This window comes from Theobroma cacao, chromosome 1 (genome assembly GCF_053813885.1).
Source record: "Theobroma cacao isolate CCN51 chromosome 1, ASM5381388v1, whole genome shotgun sequence".
Taxonomy (NCBI): domain Eukaryota; kingdom Viridiplantae; phylum Streptophyta; class Magnoliopsida; order Malvales; family Malvaceae; genus Theobroma; species Theobroma cacao.
In genome coordinates, this window is record NC_142639.1 from 11384958 (window position 1) to 11405209 (window position 20252).

The 20252-nt window shown below is 36.7% G+C and overlaps 1 protein-coding gene across 1 annotated transcript; it reads right to left on the minus strand.

Annotated features, from left to right (window-relative positions):
• Positions 1 to 13016: 13016 nt before the first annotated feature.
• LOC18612296 (aspartic proteinase A1-like) lies at positions 13017 to 19511 on the minus strand. The gene is made up of 14 exons (XM_007049023.3): positions 19369 to 19511; positions 18118 to 18497; positions 17827 to 17887; positions 16782 to 16876; positions 16585 to 16697; positions 16252 to 16420; positions 16117 to 16156; positions 15938 to 16002; positions 15125 to 15238; positions 14810 to 14874; positions 14548 to 14704; positions 14358 to 14477; positions 13482 to 13570; positions 13017 to 13316 (listed from the first exon to the last, which is right to left on the minus strand). The coding sequence occupies exons 2-14, from the start codon at positions 18487 to 18489 to the stop codon at positions 13232 to 13234; spliced, it is 1545 nt and encodes a 514-aa protein (XP_007049085.2). The 5' UTR covers positions 18490 to 18497; positions 19369 to 19511; the 3' UTR covers positions 13017 to 13231.
• Positions 19512 to 20252: the final 741 nt, after the last annotated feature.

Sequence of the window (20252 nt, forward strand, 5' to 3'; positions counted from 1 at the left end):
TTGGGTTATTGCCTCGTTGCAGTGGTTGATCGGGTCAAAGGATCAAACGCTGAAGGCAAACGCGATAAAAGGCATTCAAAAAAAGTTTACCCTTGAGATTTTTGCAAATAGCATAAGTTGTAAAATTTTTTAATTTGTTTATTCTTTTTTAATCTGTAAATAACATTATTCTATATCATTTCCATATTATTCTTTGTTGTATCATTTACATATTATTCTTTGTATAAAATTCATGTGATAAGCATACGGGTCTAATAAGAACAACATTGTTCTTTTCTTATTCATATCATAAAGTCCGTTAGTATTTTACACAATTTACATGACAGCGTTCATGCATTTGCATATGCCAACTATCACAGCCTAAATTTCAGGCCATGATCGGCGGAAGGGCCCAATGGGCATAGCCCACTAAGCCCAAGCAAGCCTATTTATGAAATTCTGTTTCATTATTCCCACCATCATTTCAAACCACAAATCTTTATTCTCAACTATACGTATTTCGATAATAAACAAGACAACCAAAAATTTATATTTGTACTAATCCAAAATACTGTCATTCATTGCCATCTCATAATGGCATCATCATATCACATATACATCTATTGTTTATAGCCTAAATCTTAGCGATTTACATCGAGTGTAAATCCACATGCAAAATTCTTGATGACCAACGAAGTGACTTAAGTAAAGGCACAGCTACCGAATGCCATATTCCTAACAAGGGGTGAATACGAGTGGTCTCCTTAATCTCGGTCCCAACTAGCTACGGATCTGAAAACATGCAATTTAAAAGAGTGAGTGTAAACTCAGTGAGTGAACATAAGAAGGAAACAAGCAACGATAAGGAATGTTTTAGAAAACATGATGCACTTACGATAAAACCATGCAATTTAATCAAATTTTTGGTTAAAACCCCTCATTTCAAACTTTGAATGTTTAATCCCTTGATGTTACAAGATCCATGATAAACCATGAAGTTGAATAGAATGAAAGTTTCAGCAATGACCAAGTAAGATAAGCAAACAGAGGGTTTTCTCGCTGCAGCGATAAGACATTCTTAGTTTGCATATGTTTTGGTTTTTCAAGCATATCTCCCATTACAAAAATCCAATTGACATGTTTTAGGTCATTAAAAAGCTAAGAGGCTGGGCTACCACTTTAATTTTACCACTTTGCTCAGTTCTGACTGGAAGGTGGTCAAAATCTGTGCCAAAGTAAAAGCACTGCACTAGAATTTTGGAACCACCTGAGAGTTTCTCACTGTAGCGAGATTCAATTTCGCTACAGCGAGAATCCATTCTCACTGTAGCGAGATTTAATTTCGCTGTAGTGAGAATCCATTCTCACTGCAGTGAAATTCAGAGCATGGATTAAGGTTGCCTACCCGAGAGTTTCTTGTTGTAGCAAAAATGAATCTCGCTGCAACGAGAAACAAAGCAATTAGTTGAAGGGGTCTTGTTACATCGAAAAGTCATTTTCTTGCTGAAATGAAAAGCAATTTGGGAGCAATTAACAATGCCAACATACAACACAATCACAAATATTTTCATAAACTTTCTTTAACATATATATATATATATACATACATCATCATGTATACCATCCCGCCACACTCAGCTCATGTGCAATCCCTACACGCACAATGCAATATCATCATCATGTGCACTCTCTACTCGCACATAGCCAGGTCATCATCAACTCATGTGCACTCCCACATCGCACATAGTTGGGTCATCATCAGCTCATGTGCACTCTCACACCGCACATAGTTGAGTCATCATCAGCTCATGTGCACTCTCACACCGTACATAGCTGGGTCATCATTATCACACAAAAGGAGCATCCAAAGCATAATATACATATCAATTTAATGTGATAACGCATGAACTATTCATATTGCACATTACACAAGATAGAAACATTTCATCAAGGGTTTGTTCTCCAAGTATTTTTTTTAAGGCAAAAACAAATGAAACTTTCAAATGATTTATTTAAACATGTAGGCACGTCCCAAAATATTTTGAAATGCAAGTTCACTCACCAATTTTTGTCGATGTTTCGGTGGGCTCTAACTTTGATTAATGTTCCAAATAGAGGTATGGGGTTTCATTGGAACCTATCACACAAAACAACATCACCATCAACCCAACTAGGCATTAATACCATTCCGAAAGCTGTTTCTTAAATCAAGTTCTACTAGTCATCCTTAACTAACTTCTAACTATTAATAAATGGCTATTATTTGCACTACTCTAGTCACACTAAAAATAAATAAACAATTTGAACAATAAAACACTCACAAATCTAATTACTAGACATTATCAACAACTAAAGAGATTAACTTTAACTCATACTCACCTTGATGGTCTTTGTAGTTGAATTATCTTTCAAAATTCTTCAAGCTAATAAGGGAAATCACTCACTCTCTCTCTCTCTCTCTACACGTCTAGCTAGTGAGTGAATATACTAAAGAAAGACTTTTAAAGGCTGTTGAGGTATAAAAGTGGAAGAGCATGAAAACCTTATGAATGAGTGGGCAAAAGCATGAAACTTGGACTTTTGATGAGAGATTTATGGAGGATTCAAGGTTTTCTTCCCATGGAGGGTGAAGAAAACGTGAAATGGAGAGAAAAGATGGATGAAAGAAGAAGCTGTTGGAAGTTGCTGGAACTTAGATATTTATATATAAAGTTTATCCAATTCCTTATATAAATTACCAAAATGCCCTTAACAATGTCACTTTGTCTTCCTCCCATTCTTTGTGCAACCTTTTTACTCTTTTGACACTAAGACAAAGTTCATAATTGTCTAAAAATACTTTAGTTCACGAAAATGTAAAAATTTAGACCCGAAATGTAAAATGACCATTTTGCCCATATTATGAAAATTATCAATGTTTCTATCTTTTTCATTTATTTTACCATCATTCATTTATTCCTTAGGCTTACTTAGACCGTAATAACATTAGAAATCTACTTCCAGGAGCTCACCATGAGAAATAACGAAATTACCCTTGGTTCGTGTTGTTATTTCTACTTCTAGTTATGGGTCTATGAAGGTCGTGGTTTCACAATACGAAGGTACTGGGTGTCACACCAACCCCTTTTACTTCTTTACTTTATACCCTATATGACATGTTGAGTTGCATTGCGTGACATAGGGTTGTAACCAGTTGATATTGAATTATGTGAATGGTGGAGATGGAATCGCGTCACCAGTTGATATTGATTCTCGAAAGTATTTGATATGGAGTCACGCGAGTACTAAATTTTGAATCACGTCAATAGTTAAAATGGAATTACGTGACTAATCGACTTGGAATCACATGAGTAGTAAATATGGATCGCGTGAACCGTTAAGATTTAGAATCGCATGAGTAGTTGATATTGACTCATGTGAGTAGTAAATATGGAGTGACGTTACTAGTTATTATGGAAGCGCGTGACTAGTTTTTGTGAAATCGTATAACTAGTTGATATTGACTCGCGTGAGTAATATATATGAAGTGGCGTTACTAGTTATTATGGAATGGCATGAGTATTTATTCTAAGATCGCATGGGTAGAAAAAAGGAGTCGCGTGATTGGTTATTATGGAATTACGTTACTAGTTGAAATGGAGTCACATGAGTAGTATATATGGAGTGGCGTTACCACTTATTATGGAAGCGCGTGACTAGTTGATCTTGAATCTTGTGACTCACTTATTGTGTGTCATGTTATTCGAAGAAAGGTAAGCCAATTATCATGGACAATATCAAACCATAACCAAACCCCAAGCACCATCATAACAAAATATCGAGTTGAACACCCTAAACCCTCGACCAAAAGTTACCCTAAACACATGAAAGTTAAAGCACATGTTGAGTGAATTTAAAGAAAACAAAATACCACAAATTTTGAGAAATACAAACTACAGTATCCTTAATCCAGTTAACCCACAACTCTCAAATATGAATGTTCATCTGCTATGGTTGACTTAGCCAGAATTAATGACAACTGACTTTCTTTTTCTCTAAGGTTCATGTTGGAGAAACTCATCTCAAGACTGTTTCTTTCAGTCGCGCTTCTGCTACCCGAACAGCTGTATTTGTTCTTTGCATTAGAAGATTCTCAACATTCTATATCCTCAATTCCAATGTTTGCATTCTAGCAGTTTGGTTACTGAGTTTCTCATCAATCCTCACAAACATATTATACATCACATCATTGGAAACAAGACATGGAATAACTCTAGATGGTTGACTGGATGGAGTATCATTGGTAGGATGAACTGGGCTGCCTTCGACAAAGTTTAATGGCTCATGAAGACTCAAGCCATATCCTCTTTTCACGAGCCATCCAATAGAGAGATTATGAGGCCTACCACTGGTCCAATTAGCTAGATACATATTGCTCTATATCCCTTTCTTATTAACTAGAGCCGATATGATGTTCCTGTATGGAAGGGTCATCTCATCCCCTATGGCAGCTTCTCTCATTCTGATGATCATATATTTTGTAATATTCAGGCCAAATAGGTCTCAATTGATTCCATCATCCACAGATCCTCAACACTAGCATGTCTTAAACGACTGATCCTTCCCTGTAATGTGGACGTGAGAAAATTATGTATCAGCCTATAGGGTGCAGATTTCAAATGACGAGTAGAACATGAATTTGTCCTATATGGTTCTTTTCTACCTGTCACGTCGACCTACATGAGGAAGGGGTTATAAAATAGGGGACTTCTGTTTTATCCCTCTCTGTACTCCATTTTCAGGAGCTTTCCAATATCAAATACAATCACTGTAAACTTTATTCCTTCCAAATACATGTTTAAAACACATGGGTAAAAATCACTACGCTTATCAAATTCATTTTGGCTCCAACGTATGCTGGAGCAAAATTCCCTAACAAGAGTTGGGCTATAATCAATATATGGAAAGGTAGTTAGACCCTCAAGTTTACCCATGTCAAAAAATTTATATAGGTCATTTTCAAGGTATATGTTTTCCTTCAAGCTTTCCCAATCTACCACTATCCCACATGATGTGATGGCATTCTCTATTACCCTATACCTAGTAGCATGTGTGTTGTCCCTAAACCGTGAGGACAAGGACAGATCATTACCTAGTTAGTTGAAAAACCAATTGATGCGATAGGCAGTTGAAGAGATAGTTTCCATTTCTTCTTTGATCGTAGCCTTGAGTATTCATCATCACCCATAATTTGGTCGCGATTGTGACCGACATTGGCCTTGCTCAAAGATACGACCATTGCTTGAGATAGTGCAAGACGGTTCAGCTTTAATGGTTGAACTTACAACTAGAGAAAGGTTTAAGAGATTTTAGAGTTATTATGGGTTAGGGTCTAGGGTATTAAGGATACCAGGAGAGAAAACAATACCGGTTTCAATATGACTTTAATAAAAAAGGTATAAGTTGAATAAAATTATAGATTTTAAAATAAAATCTTAGTTTTCAATATTAAAACGCTTAAGTAATAATTATCACATTAAAATAAAAATAACAAATTTTAAATAAAATTTAAATTCTTTAAATGTGTATAAAATTCATAAATTTTGATTGGGTCGATTAAATCATTTAGGGTCATCCTCTTTGACATCTCTGTCGATTCGTTTTGTCTCGAAGCCTCCTCTCCTTCCAAAATTTTCTAATTTTGGAAAATGAGTCCTAGAACTAAACACCCAAAGGTGACTCACAATAGTGGTGAAGATGACTCTGTTGGTGCGAAAACATGGTCAGCCTTGGTATTGAGTTCTTTTTTGTAAAATTTCACCCATCGATCGCACGTTGAGAAATTCAATGCCAATTTCGCTGATCGCAAGGTAATGTTCGGACGTATAATTGACTTTGATTATTTAAAGTATATTGATTTCCCATACCTTTCGAACTTTGAAAATCTAAGGTGGACACATTATTTACAATTGAATAGGAAATACTATGAGAATTTAATTCGAATTTTTTACTTTAATGTAACACAAAAATATGCTGAGTTGGAAACAGCTCAGGTAATGAACCATGACGATTCGTTTGTCACCCACGTCATGGGACCACGAATCCTTGTTACGCATGAGCTAATAGAACGAGTCCTTCACCTTACTTCCCTCTAAGAAAAGCTCCATTGTGTTAGTGGTTATGGGAACCTTGGGTCGGCGTTTATCTACCCTCCACCAAATGAGAGTGGCAGTGCTAATTGGACAAGGCTAAGTATCTTTGATCAAGTCTTGCACCTCATCATCGCTCACACTATCCGTCCTCACCGCTCGAAGTACTTGAATGTCACCACAGAGGGCTTTGGTTCTTACATAACATCGAATTAAACTGCCGTAGTGACCTAGCTAAATTCATCATGGATGACATTATCCGGACCATTCAAGGTGGCATTAAAAGGCTACTTTATGGCATGGTGATCAGTGAGATCATAGACTACTTCAAAGTTGACACCCGTTGTGATCCGCCCAAAAACCATGCTTTGTTCGATCATATCGATGAGCATAGTATTAAACAGCTAGGTTTTGACTTCAAAACAACACTTGGGTTAGGAAGGGGGCAGTCGAGAACCTTCAATTTGATGACGATGGGAATGAAGGTCAACCGAATGCGTATCCTACGGGCCCGTCTATTGCTCGATCTAGTGCACATATTTCCACCACATTTGATGTTGAGCAAGCTTTCACTAGACTCCTCTCATTTATGAAAACAATGGACTCTAAGTTGAATGCCCGAATGGAATTGTTGGAGGCGCAGAATCATGAGATGTTCAGCTCCAAAAACACTTGAAGGATCTATTTCGCTCTCAATTTCCACCACCATCATGAGTTCTCACTGTATTCTCTATTACTCAGTGTTTGAAATGTTCAATACGATGTCTATCTCTGCATAAGATTGTGCATGTATTTAAAGATATTTGTATGGAATGACTCTAATGTTTTTTGATGTATTGGGTACATTGAACTATTGCTGCTTGGCATGCTTTTATTTGAGTTTGTTTCGCTTGAATGATTGTCATTTGTGTATCTTATGCCCTTCATGTGATGGTTTAGTTGGCTTAAACCAAAACAGTAACGAAGCTATTGGCTTTACAATTGTTGAATCCACTATGTAACTTTGTTTATTTTTCATTCATATATTATGTAGAAAGATTACACAATTTACATTCCAGAGTTCATTAGTATGCATATGCAAATAGATGCATATGTCACACAATACGTTATCAACTAGTCACACATTCCATAAGGCTTTGCGTGCTTAGTCGATGGGCATTCTGTGGCTAAATTCAAATTGTGACTAGTTCTCAGTCATTATTATGGAATTGCATGAATAGGGTTTACTCCGCTTCTTGACTAAAAACCATAAACCCTTCGACTCTAGCTGTATAAACAAACAATGCTATCATTATACATATTTTTTTGCGAGAAAAAATGAAGCAGGAGGCAAAAATTAATCAGTGCAAATATTATTAAATATTTTGTGCTTCAATTTAATTGTTTACAAAGATAAAGAAATTATGAATAAGTACAACGCATTTGCTTCACCCACAATATCATCTGAAGAGCCATATACTCTATATCTTATTGTTTGCTATTTTTAGAAGTCAAAGTATCATCTCTAGACTCTGTCAAACTCAAGTTTAAATAGTATTATTCAATGCAAATGTCAATGGCCAATTCAAAACAATCCCTAACTACTAACGTTTGAAGGGCCATTAACTTCAAGTACGACACCTATAACGTTATCAGAGTTTGTAGTCCGTATTGGACAGCGGTTTCATGTGTGCCCAAGTTGTCTACAAATTGCACATGCCTTGGCTCATCATCGTCGTCGAGCCATCGGCTGAGTAGATGATGTTTCCCCGTTTGTCGATGGACCAGCAAACGGATTCTGGCAGTTTTGTCTATTATGACCATAGCTTTTGCATTGTGAACATCTACGTCATCGACTACCTTCCCCAGCTAATGAAATCCTTTTCCTCTTAGGTCTTCCGACTTGACCTCCCCTAGTTGGCGGCAAAACAATAACTTGTTGAACGTCATGGGTGATGTCCCACTCACTAGGATGCTCAATCAAGCGAATGGGAATCGCATATCCCTCCACCAAAGACCGAGTCTTGTAATAGTCCAAGCAGAATTCAATGGCTGTACATTTACACTTACTGCCAAGGCAATGAAATCACTGTTGTCAAACAATGTAAAAATTCAATTCATCATGCACAAAATAACGAAACATGAAAACTCATACCTTATTGCTACCATGGCATGCGTGCATGGGAATAGATCAGTCTTGAACTCACCGTATGAACACGTCTTGGTCGAAAGGTTGACCACTGTATCCTTAGTCCGTTTATAACTTGAAACTCCACCTGATCGATTGGTTGTATGGAAAAGTGACATGATTCATTGAACCATGTGTTCAACATATCGGTAGCCCAAGGGTTGAGGGGCGTGGTCAAATTCGATGCCTCATTGTACCGATCATGAAACCAACATTGAAACATGCCTTTGATGCACTCGATCAAGACCGTTATTGTCAATTTTCTTGCATGCCTCAGGCAAGAGTTAATACACTCCCTAATGTTGGATGTCATTAGCTTGTATCGCCTTACTAGTGACCGAGCACGTGCCCATCTCTCAGGGCCTAATCTCATAAGGCTGTCATAAGCAGATTTGCAAAGATGTTTCAACTTATTCATATGTTTGTTAAAATTGGTGACCCTATAGCAGTTGGCGGCCAAGGAGAAAATCGCGACAAAATCTTCGCACTTGAACCTGTTTTTAACATTGTTCCCTAAGTGGTAATTGCATAGACCGTTATGAGCATCCTTGTACACTTTCTCAACTGCATTTTTAATGCCGAGATGTTGATCAGAAATGAACACTGTATTTTTAGGACATCCAATCACACGACGCAATTGGTTTAGAAACCACAACCAAGACTCTTCGTCTTCCACATGGCCAATGCCAAATGCAACGGGATATATATGCTCATTCGCATTTTTGCATACTGTAACAAACAGAATACCTTTAAATCTGCCTTTCAGATGTGTTGCATTGATAGCAACTACAGGCTGCATTACAGTACTGAACCCCGGATACATGATCCGAACACCCAGAAACAATATTTGAATCGTTGTTCCCCATCCGTAGTGACAGTTGTGACAGTACCGAGATTTTCACGTTCCAACATATGAAAATACTAAGGGATAAGTTCGAATGACTCTTCCGAGGGACCGAACACAATACTCTTTGCATACTCCTTCGCTTGCCAAGCCTTACCATATAGGCATTGCAATCCCCATTTGCGATTCATCTATTTCATTATTTCCTTTGGTCTCAATAGGGTTACATAATTTCCTTACACCTTGGTGGAGATAAGCTCACCAATTAACCTCGCACTCGTAGTTCGATACCCACATTGCAAACCATCAACAGTACACGTGTGTACCTTCTAGAACGTCCGAACTTGCCAATATTCTCCCTCAGGCAACTTCATTGCACGCAAAGCAAACTTGCATACCTTTTCCTTACAACCAACCTCAAAACGAGCATGACATGACTTTTTAACTCTAACCTCAAAATGCTCTTTTAGTGCCAACATGCTCAAAGCTCGTTTCAATTTGACCTTCGATGGAAACACTTTTCCTCGATATAAGTGGTCATTAATTGATTCAGATTCCTCACTCGCAACTATTTGGAAGGATATCGTATCTACCCTGGGAATAATCCATTAACGACATACCCCTATATTTACTTTCTCTTGATCACTGTCATCAAGCGAACGAATGTCGTTCTCAAGTGCGATGGCGTTGTCATAAATAGGGTCGGCACCCTCAACATCTTCTAATTCAACAGTTGTGGCATGGTCGTCTAACTCAACTTCTTCTAACACAACAGTTGTGGTATAACCTGTACTGCCATTTGCATGATTGGAATCAGGAATGTCGGTGTGCTCAACCTTGTTGTCCTATGAACAGTCATCATGTCTGCCAACGTAATCATCTTCATAGTCATCATGCAACTCATCATTCCAATTCGTCGTGTCACCCTCTTCAACATCATCTTCAATCTGATCAGATGCTTCGTAATCACTCACAACCATCACAGTGTCCTTTACGAATGACGATGGACCCACTGCATTTTCGACCAATCATTGCATTTGTTGCAAAGTACCAAGTATTTCATTCGATCCACATTCCGATCAAAATTGTGCACACATCATTTGCAGTCACCTCATGTGTGTGTCGTGCTGCTCAAACTCATGAGGATACATCAAACGTGATTGCCATGGTTGTTTGTTAGGAAATGCATGGTGTGGTATGTCAGAATAATTAAAATTCTGTTGTAGGTGATTACTATGTTGGATACCATGTTCATGTGGAATATCGTTTGCATTTTGTGCTTTAACTGTCACAAACACAACAACTGCCTTCTCATCTCACAGAATACTTGCTACATCTTCATCATCCCTGATAACTGCGCACGAAAGCCCTGCCTCATGACTCGGCAATACATGTAGCTCAATTTCATTATTATGTGAATTGAACTCAACAACCTCTTCAACCAGCTTCAGTAGGCCCGAAAATGACAAATCACTCCCAACACCCCTCACTTGTGTCTCACCACCTTTGTAACTGTCATCAACCCAATGACCACCGTATGTAATCATAAGCTTCACATTTGGCAGGTCTTTGAAATTTAATAGAAAATAAGTGTCAGAATCAATCAATTTATAAAAAATTACCCCTCAATGCATAAAAACCACCTACGCAATGCTTAAATCACATTTGGCCGGCCATTGAAATTTAACAGAAAATAAGTGTCGCAATGTCTAATACACATTCATGCAATGCATAAAAAGTAGTGAACAAAAGCGTCAAAGCAAGTTATGAATTGCATAAGTCATGCAGCGCCAATCTCGCAATACCTAATAATAAGTCACTCAATACGTAATATCCACTCACCTTATGCCAACATCACCGGTCATGTAATGGCCTAATGTCACGTAATACATAACAACAGGTCACGGAATATATAAAAATCAGTCACGCAATCCATAAAAACTAGTGACCAAAACCCTCAAAATAAGATATAAATTGCACAAGTCAATCACACATTGCCAGTCTCGCTATACCTAAGAATAAGTCACTCAATGACATTGGACCAGTCACGTACTAGCTCAATGTCACGCAATACATAAAAATCAGTCATGCAAACCGTAAAAAGTAGTGAACAAAAGCCTCAAAGCAAGAGGTGAATTGTAGAAATCATGCAGCACCAATCTCGCAATACCTAAGAATAAGTCACTCAATGTGTAATATCCACTCACATTATGCCAACATAACCATTCACGTAATGGCCCAATGTCATGCAACACATATCAACAAGTCACGCAATATATAAAAACTAGTCACGCAATACCTAAAAACTAGTGACCAAAAGCCTCAAAACAAGAGATAAATTGCACAAGTTAGTCATGCACTGCCAGTCTCGTTATGCCAACATAACCATCCACGTACTACCCCAACGTCATGCAATAACATAACAACACGTCACCATATACATACAAACCACTAAGCAATGTCTCAACAGAAGATATGCATTGCACATTTTACGTAGTGCGTATAACCTAGTCTCTCAATACCTAATAATAGGTCACGCAATGCCTAACATCCACTTACACAGTTATTCAGCATAATATAACTTAAACGAAGAAAATAAGAAAAAACATAAGAAAATATCTGCTCAATGAAAAATTCTTAAAATTTTGTTAATAATTAGATTCTTCGAAATAGAAGAAGAGAAAGGAGATGATATAAAAAAAAAATGAACCGTAGTTCATTTCTTCCTAAGTTTATCTACTATTTCATATATCTCGTCGAGAATCTTTTCGTTGGCCAGGATGTCAGCCTCCAGCTCAAAAGTCCTGGCCATCAGCTTGTCGATGAGGGCGTGCACTTCTTGCTGGAATATCTCCAACTGCTCCCTCAGGGGCATTTCCTCCTCCTTGAAGGATGCCCTTTCCCCATTCTGCACGCTTGGATTTTTGGACGCCATTTTACAATTACAATTATCTAAGATTGTTTTAGATAATTGAATTTGATTCAAATGGTTAATGGTTCCCTTTATTTATAGGCATGAATGATGACTCTTGGTGATGAATTGGTTATTCAGTACCTGTTCGCCCTGGCGTTTCATCTTTTCATTTTATCTATCTCTTAAAAACAAAAGCCAGGCCAAATATCATTTTTCGAGAAATTCTTAATAAAAAGCAGTTTTTTTTAAAGAACAAAATTTTCAAAAAAAAAGAGCTTAAAGAAAAGCTCAAGGGAGAAGCTTTCTCTTCTCTTTTTTTTTCTCGAAATTTAAGCATCATAGTCCGATTGCTTGGTAGATCAACCAAAATATAATATTATTGCTACTATACAAGTATGAATAACCCTAAAAAACTCTTAAATTCTATGAACCTAAATAAACCCAAGAACTCATAACAAATATCTTGATATCATCTCTGCACTTTGGGATCGTGAGAAAGTTGGCTACTGATATAAACCTCGATGGCGTTGGAGAGCTAAACGGCGAGATATATACCATGATGTCGTTGGAGAGCTAGACAGCGAGATATATACCGCGATGCTGTTGGAGAGTTAGACGGAGGGATAGTTAAATCAATATTTAATTTTAAAATTTTTAATTGAAGAAATGACGAGACAGTAGAAAGAAAGAAACCGAGACGCGCCGTCATTTGGGTTAATTGACTTAAAAGGTATTCTTATCAAACCGTACAAAAAATTATCTAAAAACAGTTAAAATTATATTAACGATCATTTTTGAAATGACCTTACTAGGAAAGTTATTTTTTACAATTTCCTCTTAACTAAAACTAAGAATCAATTCCACGTTTTAATTATTGAGATATCTTTGCCATGCAGGATCATGAGGGTTAGCCGATAATCGGAGGTGCTGCAGTTTTTGTTTGCAAATGCCCAAAGGGCCACGAAACCACCTGAAGGCTTGACATTTTGGTATAACATTAGGAAATGCTAAACTATTTAATTAAAATATGAGTTTAATGTCTACAAGCCAACCGATATTCATGAAGCATTCTATTTACAATACAAGTTCAAAGCCAAGGTCTTCTTCGGGTTAAGTTCTATCTTAATGATAACATAATGTACCTATATTACAAACTGTCATTGCAGATAGATAAGGCATGTATAGTAGAATATAAGCATTTAAGCTGCTTCAGCAAACCCAACTGTCATGTTCCCATAGTCGAATACCGTGTGATAGCGACCCATGAAAACATCTCCCAAAATCCTGTATAGAACAAAGCAGAATCGTTAAGAATTTGAGCTTCATAAGAAAATGTCGTATCTTACTCTCTCCATGTCACTGGCAAGCAAGACTAAAAGACCAACAATCTACAGGTTTCCCCTTCATAGATGGCTTATAACGGATGATGATGGGAGAAAAAAAAAGTACCAGAGAGGTCCACGAGGTGGGGGCACATCCAAAGCGGTAAATCCACTAATGCATTGTGCTACAGCTCCCTCTCCCACTTTAAGAACATACTGATGCACAAGACCACCAAGGATACAGATGAACAAGGAGAGGAGGAAAAGGAAAAGGACGAAGCAGACATTAGAATAATGAGAAAAGAAAACAAAAATACAGGCACGATTATTAGTTTCTTCGAATTTTCCTGATTCTAAGCAAAGAAACTTTCTTCCTTCAGCCAAAGCCCATGTTTCTCCTTGCCTTAGAAGGTTTAGGTCTCCACCCTCAAATTACAGTTGTTCATGCACACGTTTTCTTTTCTGGCACTACGTTTTCTTTACATGTTTTTAAACAATCAGATCTATGTGGTGTGAAGCCCTGTTTTTTTGGGACCTTGTATTTCTTTGCTTTACTAGAAACCAATTTCAGTTAGATCATTAGCTTTCCACCCACTTATAGCTGGATAGTCTCAGTTATACGTCTGGCAAAGACAACTTTTTGAATCATATACAATAATGAATAAAAAAAAAAAAGAGGAATGATTGCAGGAGGCAGAGATTTATACTTCCCCTCCTACTCTTTCAGGTGTTAAGGTTATGGGAGAGTTTCAAGCTTTACAAACTCCAGTTTTAAACCATCAATATAGTAGCTTCAACAAAATTTTCTTTTAGAGCCTGGAAAAAGATATAATTATATTGATTGGATGACCTATATTTTACTTATATTTATGGCCATCTCTGCCTCCCTAGGCAAGACAAAAACAAAATTATTGCTCCAGTCCTACTGGCATGTGATCAATGAATTGCATGAAAAACCAAAACTTAACCTTATGAAACCAAAATACTTTTGAAAGAACTATACCTCCTCAGGTGCAAGGTCAAAAACTTTACCACCAATAGTAAATGAAACACCGGGCATGGAAGAAAGACTGCTACAGTCAACTACTGATTCTCCATTTGGACTGGGCAGTCTTTCACAAAGCTGCAGTTACAACAGAAGAATAAGCATACAGTAAGGCAATTTTCCAAGATGCATAAGAATGATAATTCACCTCATTCACATAATCCAAGATCTGTTCTTCTGTCTCATTTCTCCTGAGCTTATTTTGCATCCAGACCACAGCCATCTCACAAGCAGTACACATAGCATCATGGACACCATCAGATGATTTGCCCACAATCTCATCTGCTACACTCTCAATTCGTGTGCTGTACAGATATTAATTGATTAAATTTTAGATGTCAGAAGATATATCTTTGTAGTTGTGCCACATTTTAACAGTAGTAGCAATAAGAAGGCAGGTTAAATCTGACCTGACACCTCGAGTCCCATCAAAAGTACAGAAACCAATTTGAGAGCAGATCTTTTGTGGTTGTGTCTGTAAAACACCAATAATCAAAGCAGCTATCAGTAACTAGCAAGGAGTTCCAAGGTGAATAACTGTGAAAAGAATAAAATTGATCTATAGAATGTATCTTATTTCTGAGCAGTTTAATTAACTCAATCTCAAAGGTTTTTGCATTGGTTGCAAAGGATAGACAGCAGGGGGGAAAAGTTTTATTTCTCTTCAAGAAAAGGGTGTGATCTGCACAAAATTGAAAAAGCGAAAGAAAGGAGACACAACTTACCTCAGACACCAGCAATTCCAGTATCATTTTCCCATATTGTGAAACTATTGCCTTGCATTCTTGGCTAACAACACCAGAAGCCCCAATGGCATGATTAATCTGAGTAATGATAGTCTGCAAATGTGGAAATGATATTATTATATCAATTAAAATCTGCTACTTTTGTACCACCACACGATAGCAAAATTATAGCAAGGTAAAGCTATGTCCAAGCAATAGACGATGAATTTCAAACAGATAACAGGTTTACATGGTAAGACAGGTATAAGTTGATGAGTTTTGGATCACTTTCTAGCAAACATCTGATGTATCAAAATTTGTATAAATTCATCAAAAGAGAGAAAGGACAAGGCTAATGCAGGGAGTTCAAAGCCTGCATGTTGCTTTTGCTAAGATAGGCCCATTTTGAATATAAAATAAGATTCTTTTTTTTTTTTTTTTCTGTTCTTTTGGGTAAGGGGAGGGGAGTGGTGGGTGGAGGAAAATGGTTGTCTATTTCTAGAAAAATACCTAAATGTGCCAAATTTACCAAAAATAAAACCATTGGCAACTCTATATCATACAGGTAGGAGGATCCTGTACCCACATATTGCTGTGGCAAAGCCTTTCAGCATCACTGTAAAACTGCTTTAGAAAGGAAACAATAGAGAGCTTCAAGAGATCAAGCAATGCATAGAAATCATATATGAGCTATTTATTTTTCCAGAGGCAGTGTTGTCAAATCATATCTAGTTCATACACTCAGATTAATTTGGAATTTCTCCTCCATTACAAGAAAAAGATTAGAAAAATTGAGAAGTGATTTTCCTTTACCGTAGGGCCTGCCAGCAAAGATGTTCCAGAATCAGCAATTGCTGCACAACCACTGGAACAGAATCCTGAAAAAGGGTATGCTCATGTCTCAATACCATAGGCAACAAATTCGCAAAACCCATTGAGGTTAATGTATTTGTCCACATAAGAAAGATTTAAAACAAGTTATGTGTGGGTACCAGTTGTTGCACCTCCAACCAGAACATCACCCATATCAAACTGCAAGTAGGCAAAACAGACAAACAAATCAGAAAAGAAGTGAAGTTATGTCAACCATTGTAGAAACCGGCTGTATAACCAATTGCATCTCCAACCTGCCAGTAGCCTTTTTGAGTCACCGGAACATATGTGTGCTCTCCTTTATAATGATTAGAATCAATTCCGCCAAACACAATTTCTCCTCCTTCTTCACCTTCAATTTTGCGGTTCAACCAAAATGAAAAAACTGGTTCCTTAACAAGGCCTTGATTAACCATATTGTACCTACAAGTATTGCACATATATTGATTTAAAAAAAATTATAGGAAACAGAAAAACCAATTTCAACCATAGACAATGTTAGTTGCAAACAATGAGCAATTTGAAGTGGTTATCCTGAAAGTAATTCCTATTTCCTAGTATGTTGAAGGTGTAGACACAAGATTTACCAGACAGGCACAGCACCCCCAACTGAGATCTCTTGAAATCCAAGGCCAAATATGCCATCAAACTTGGCAGCCAAGAATGTGATGCCAGGCTCTCTGGTTGCCTCAATAAAATCCTGGCATTAGTGGAATTAATAAAGGGAATTCTAAAAAGGGTACCAAATTAAAGACCACCACAGTGAATATAGCACTCGGACTACCTGATTATTCACAACAAGATCACCAACTTTGACAGAATCCTGGCTAAAAAAACCTGAAATTGCTCCTGTTCCATATTGGATCGCAGCAGATGTCCCTGCATAAAAAATGAAACAGTGACTATTGTAAGAGTCAAGACATGTTAGGTGGTTCAGGGATAGCTGATTTTAAAACTCTGTTTCTGATGTTTCATAAAGTTCATTCACTAACAGATGCCCTAAATAATGACTTAAGGACAGATTGAAAACTATTTCCATGCTTTCATACTTGGAACTCAGCTTGCAGGTTTCTTTTAGCCATAAGTCTATTTTATTCATATAGAACAGGCACGCACCAGTCATGGGAAGATGACCATGAAGTTTTCATTAATGTGCATACAAATCAATATTACATGCAATATTTAAGGTTACAGATGAACAAAAATTGCTTATGAGTTTGCTCAAAACGCGCTTGGATTTAAATACTTAGTAATTTTATTTTACAAGAGTTAAATCAAAATTACAACTAATGAATTTAGCTTAGGTACAAAAGTTCTCAGCGTATTATATTCAGTGTGCGAACAAAGCTGATTATGATTTAGAAAACAAAGTTGAAGAGCTTTAGCTAAGTTAGCAAATTTTATAACAGCTTTAACTGGTCCACCATAATATTTCTTACATTTACTCATAATATTTGCTAATTTTAATATTTGCATAAATCTTCTAAATCTAATTGCAACTTCTTAAATTCTTTCTGAGATTTTAGGTCTTTAATTATGATTATCTCGTTCAAGTTTGAACTCATATACAAGCTTGGAGTGTGCTATAAACCAGTTATAAGATGTGATCAAACTCATAATAAAATTCAAAGTTCAGAAATGATCTTCAGCTCATACTATTTTAATAAATTATTTGAGAACAACTTGAGATTTTCTTAACTAACCAAACTCAGTCTCAAATGTTTAAGCTCAATAAGAGTTCCAAGTTCATAAAAGTTTAAACAAATGAGTTCAAGCAGATATTGCTTGAATAATCTCATTTGCAGGCCTAACAATGTAGATAAACATACCATTCTTTTGGTAGGTACTAGACTGACTGGACTTGTACTTGGAGTGAAAATAACAAGCAACCTGCATCCAAATGCAAAAGCGTAAATATTCTTATTTTCAACATCTCCCATCTGGTACTCTTCTGCATCTCAAAATAGAGGTTAAATGGTTTTAAAGATATTTTCACTCTTGTTTGGGTTAGGGTTTAGGATTTAGGGCTCACAATAAAATTCAGTAAATTAAGATAGAAAGAAAGGCTCACTCCCACCCAAAAAATATATAAATAAAGAAGAACAAGATTTGGAACTTACAGAGAAATAACACTTTGAAGAAGGCACCCAAAGATTGGAACTTCCTGTGTCAAATATCACAGTGAAAGTCTGTGAAGGTGTGCCGATTCCAATCTCTCCAAAATACTGAGCATCCATGTAGTTCTTTAGTGCAACAATTTCAGAGTCATCAGAAGCCCCAAGATTTCCTTGGAGATGATACTTCCTTAAAGGAGTCCTTGACAGTTTCCCTTCCTTAGAGTCAATGTCTCCAGCAACCCTGTTGATTTGATCAAGTTTCTTCTTTATCAATCCAATTCTGACCATTCCTTCATTTGGCACAGAAAATACTGCAGGAGACAGAAGGAGCACAAGGAGAAGTGTAACCCGAATGGCATTGAATTTGGTACCCATCTACGCTGCTGCAAAGCAAAAATTCAACTATTTTTAACTTGGATATAACTCACGAAAGCCAGCTGACGCCACGAAACATGATAAACCTTATTCTCCGCTGCTGAGAAAATTTTTGTAAGTTAGAATCTAAGGATTCGTTTTGAATCTCTTAAATGTTTTGATTCCAAGGTGCAGGTTAGATTGTGCTTAGTGAAGCTTTCAATCTCAAAAGTGAAACTATTTGTATGACCTTTACCTATCAATAATCATAAGCATTTAGGTTGAGTGGTTCACCTAAAACAGCATTTAAATGTCACTTTTGCTACTTACATTTTGCTCCTCAAAGCGAAAAGTAAAAACAGCGTTTGCATACAAAAGCAAGCACTACTAACATTTTGAGGAATTAAACATTAAAAATTGAACTTCTGCCAATAAGCGAATCCATGATTTTTCCCTTAAAAGAAACAACATACTTGAAAAGCTGTTACATCCTAACTATATGCTAATTTTTTCATCAAAATTAATTTTTCTTTTTATTCTTTATTTTGACTTTTTAGCAATCCTTAAGAAAGACACAAACAAATTAACAAAAGCAACAACTAAACAGAGCTGAAATATTTCCCTTCTCCATTTCCCCTTAAAGTCAACTACTAAAACATTACATACCAGAAAAAATCACAGCGTTAACATTTACTCAGCTCTCAGATTATATAAAAGAAAAAGAAAACTAAGAGTATATCATACGATCCTTCTTTTTTTTTTTCAAAATTCCTCTTCGTTTCCACACTTTCCAGACAATCAAACAGAAACATTACAAAGTTTACTAATATATCTGAAATTTCTAGAAAATAATTAGCATATGATTTTCTAAAAGATAATCTAAGCGAAAAAATAACATACCAGGAAAATCGATACTGAAAAGAAAGACAAAAAGGGAGAAAACGAAGAGCAGGAGACAAAGACTGAGCCTGAAGATCAAAAGAAAACAGAGCAAGGAATAATAGAATCTTTGTTTTATCTTCGAGGAGTACGTATTATCTTCGTCTCAACCGCTAATCTGATGTAGAGTTTGTCAATCAAACGGTATTAGATGTTTCTGCTTTTCGGTAGACCCCACTTAGAACGACGTGGCTGTTCGTTGTTGGATGCATAGGGGCAGCCGAGTTAACACTGCTACTGTTCGTTGCTCAACAACCCGTCCACTGAAAGAGACTTAATCGAACTTTGAATTTCAGCCTCTGATCCTTTTTTCAACGGTGATTGACGAGATTTTGGGATGAATCTCAGGCTCAAGCTGCCTGCGGCCCTAGCACCCAACCCAACATTTAGTTGGGTTTTGGACACCTTTTGTTTTGGTATGGGCCCAATAAATTTCCGCTCGATTAAAATGGCAATCAAATTATTTTATTTTTTATTTCTTTTTTTATATTCTATTATATAAATATGTGGCAATTTTTTTATACTAGCTTTGTTTTCTTATTGTAAATATAAATGTCAACCTTTATAATCAAAGTTGAACTCTAAGATCTAGTTAATTAGGGGTGTGCAAATGGTTAGGTTAGTGAAATCAATTTTGGAAATCCTAAATTTAAAAACATCGAAATCCTCCTCTAAGAAAACCAAAATTGAACCGAAGTAGTTTACTAACTGAAAAACTGAATACAGAACTACTTCGATCAGTTTAGGTCAGTTATCTAAAACCGAACTCTTGAAGATGGAGGGAAAAAATGTGAAGATTTGGTATTTTTTTTACAAGATCCCATGTTGAGATTGTTTTTGTTTTG

What these genes read in the sequence shown, in the direction of transcription:
- LOC18612296 (XM_007049023.3), bottom strand. Translation starts at nt 18,489, where the DNA reads ATGGGTACCAAATTCAATGCCATTCGGGTTACACTTCTCCTTGTGCTC. An exon ending in CTCAAAAAGGCTACTGGCAG is followed by an intron (nt 16,157 to 16,251) that starts GTTGGAGATGCA and finishes GCCTACTTGCAG; the next exon opens with TTTGATATGGGTGATGTTCT. An exon ending in TGGAATTGCTGGTGTCTGAG is followed by an intron (nt 14,875 to 15,124) that starts GTAAGTTGTGTC and finishes GGTGTTTTACAG; the next exon opens with ACACAACCACAAAAGATCTG.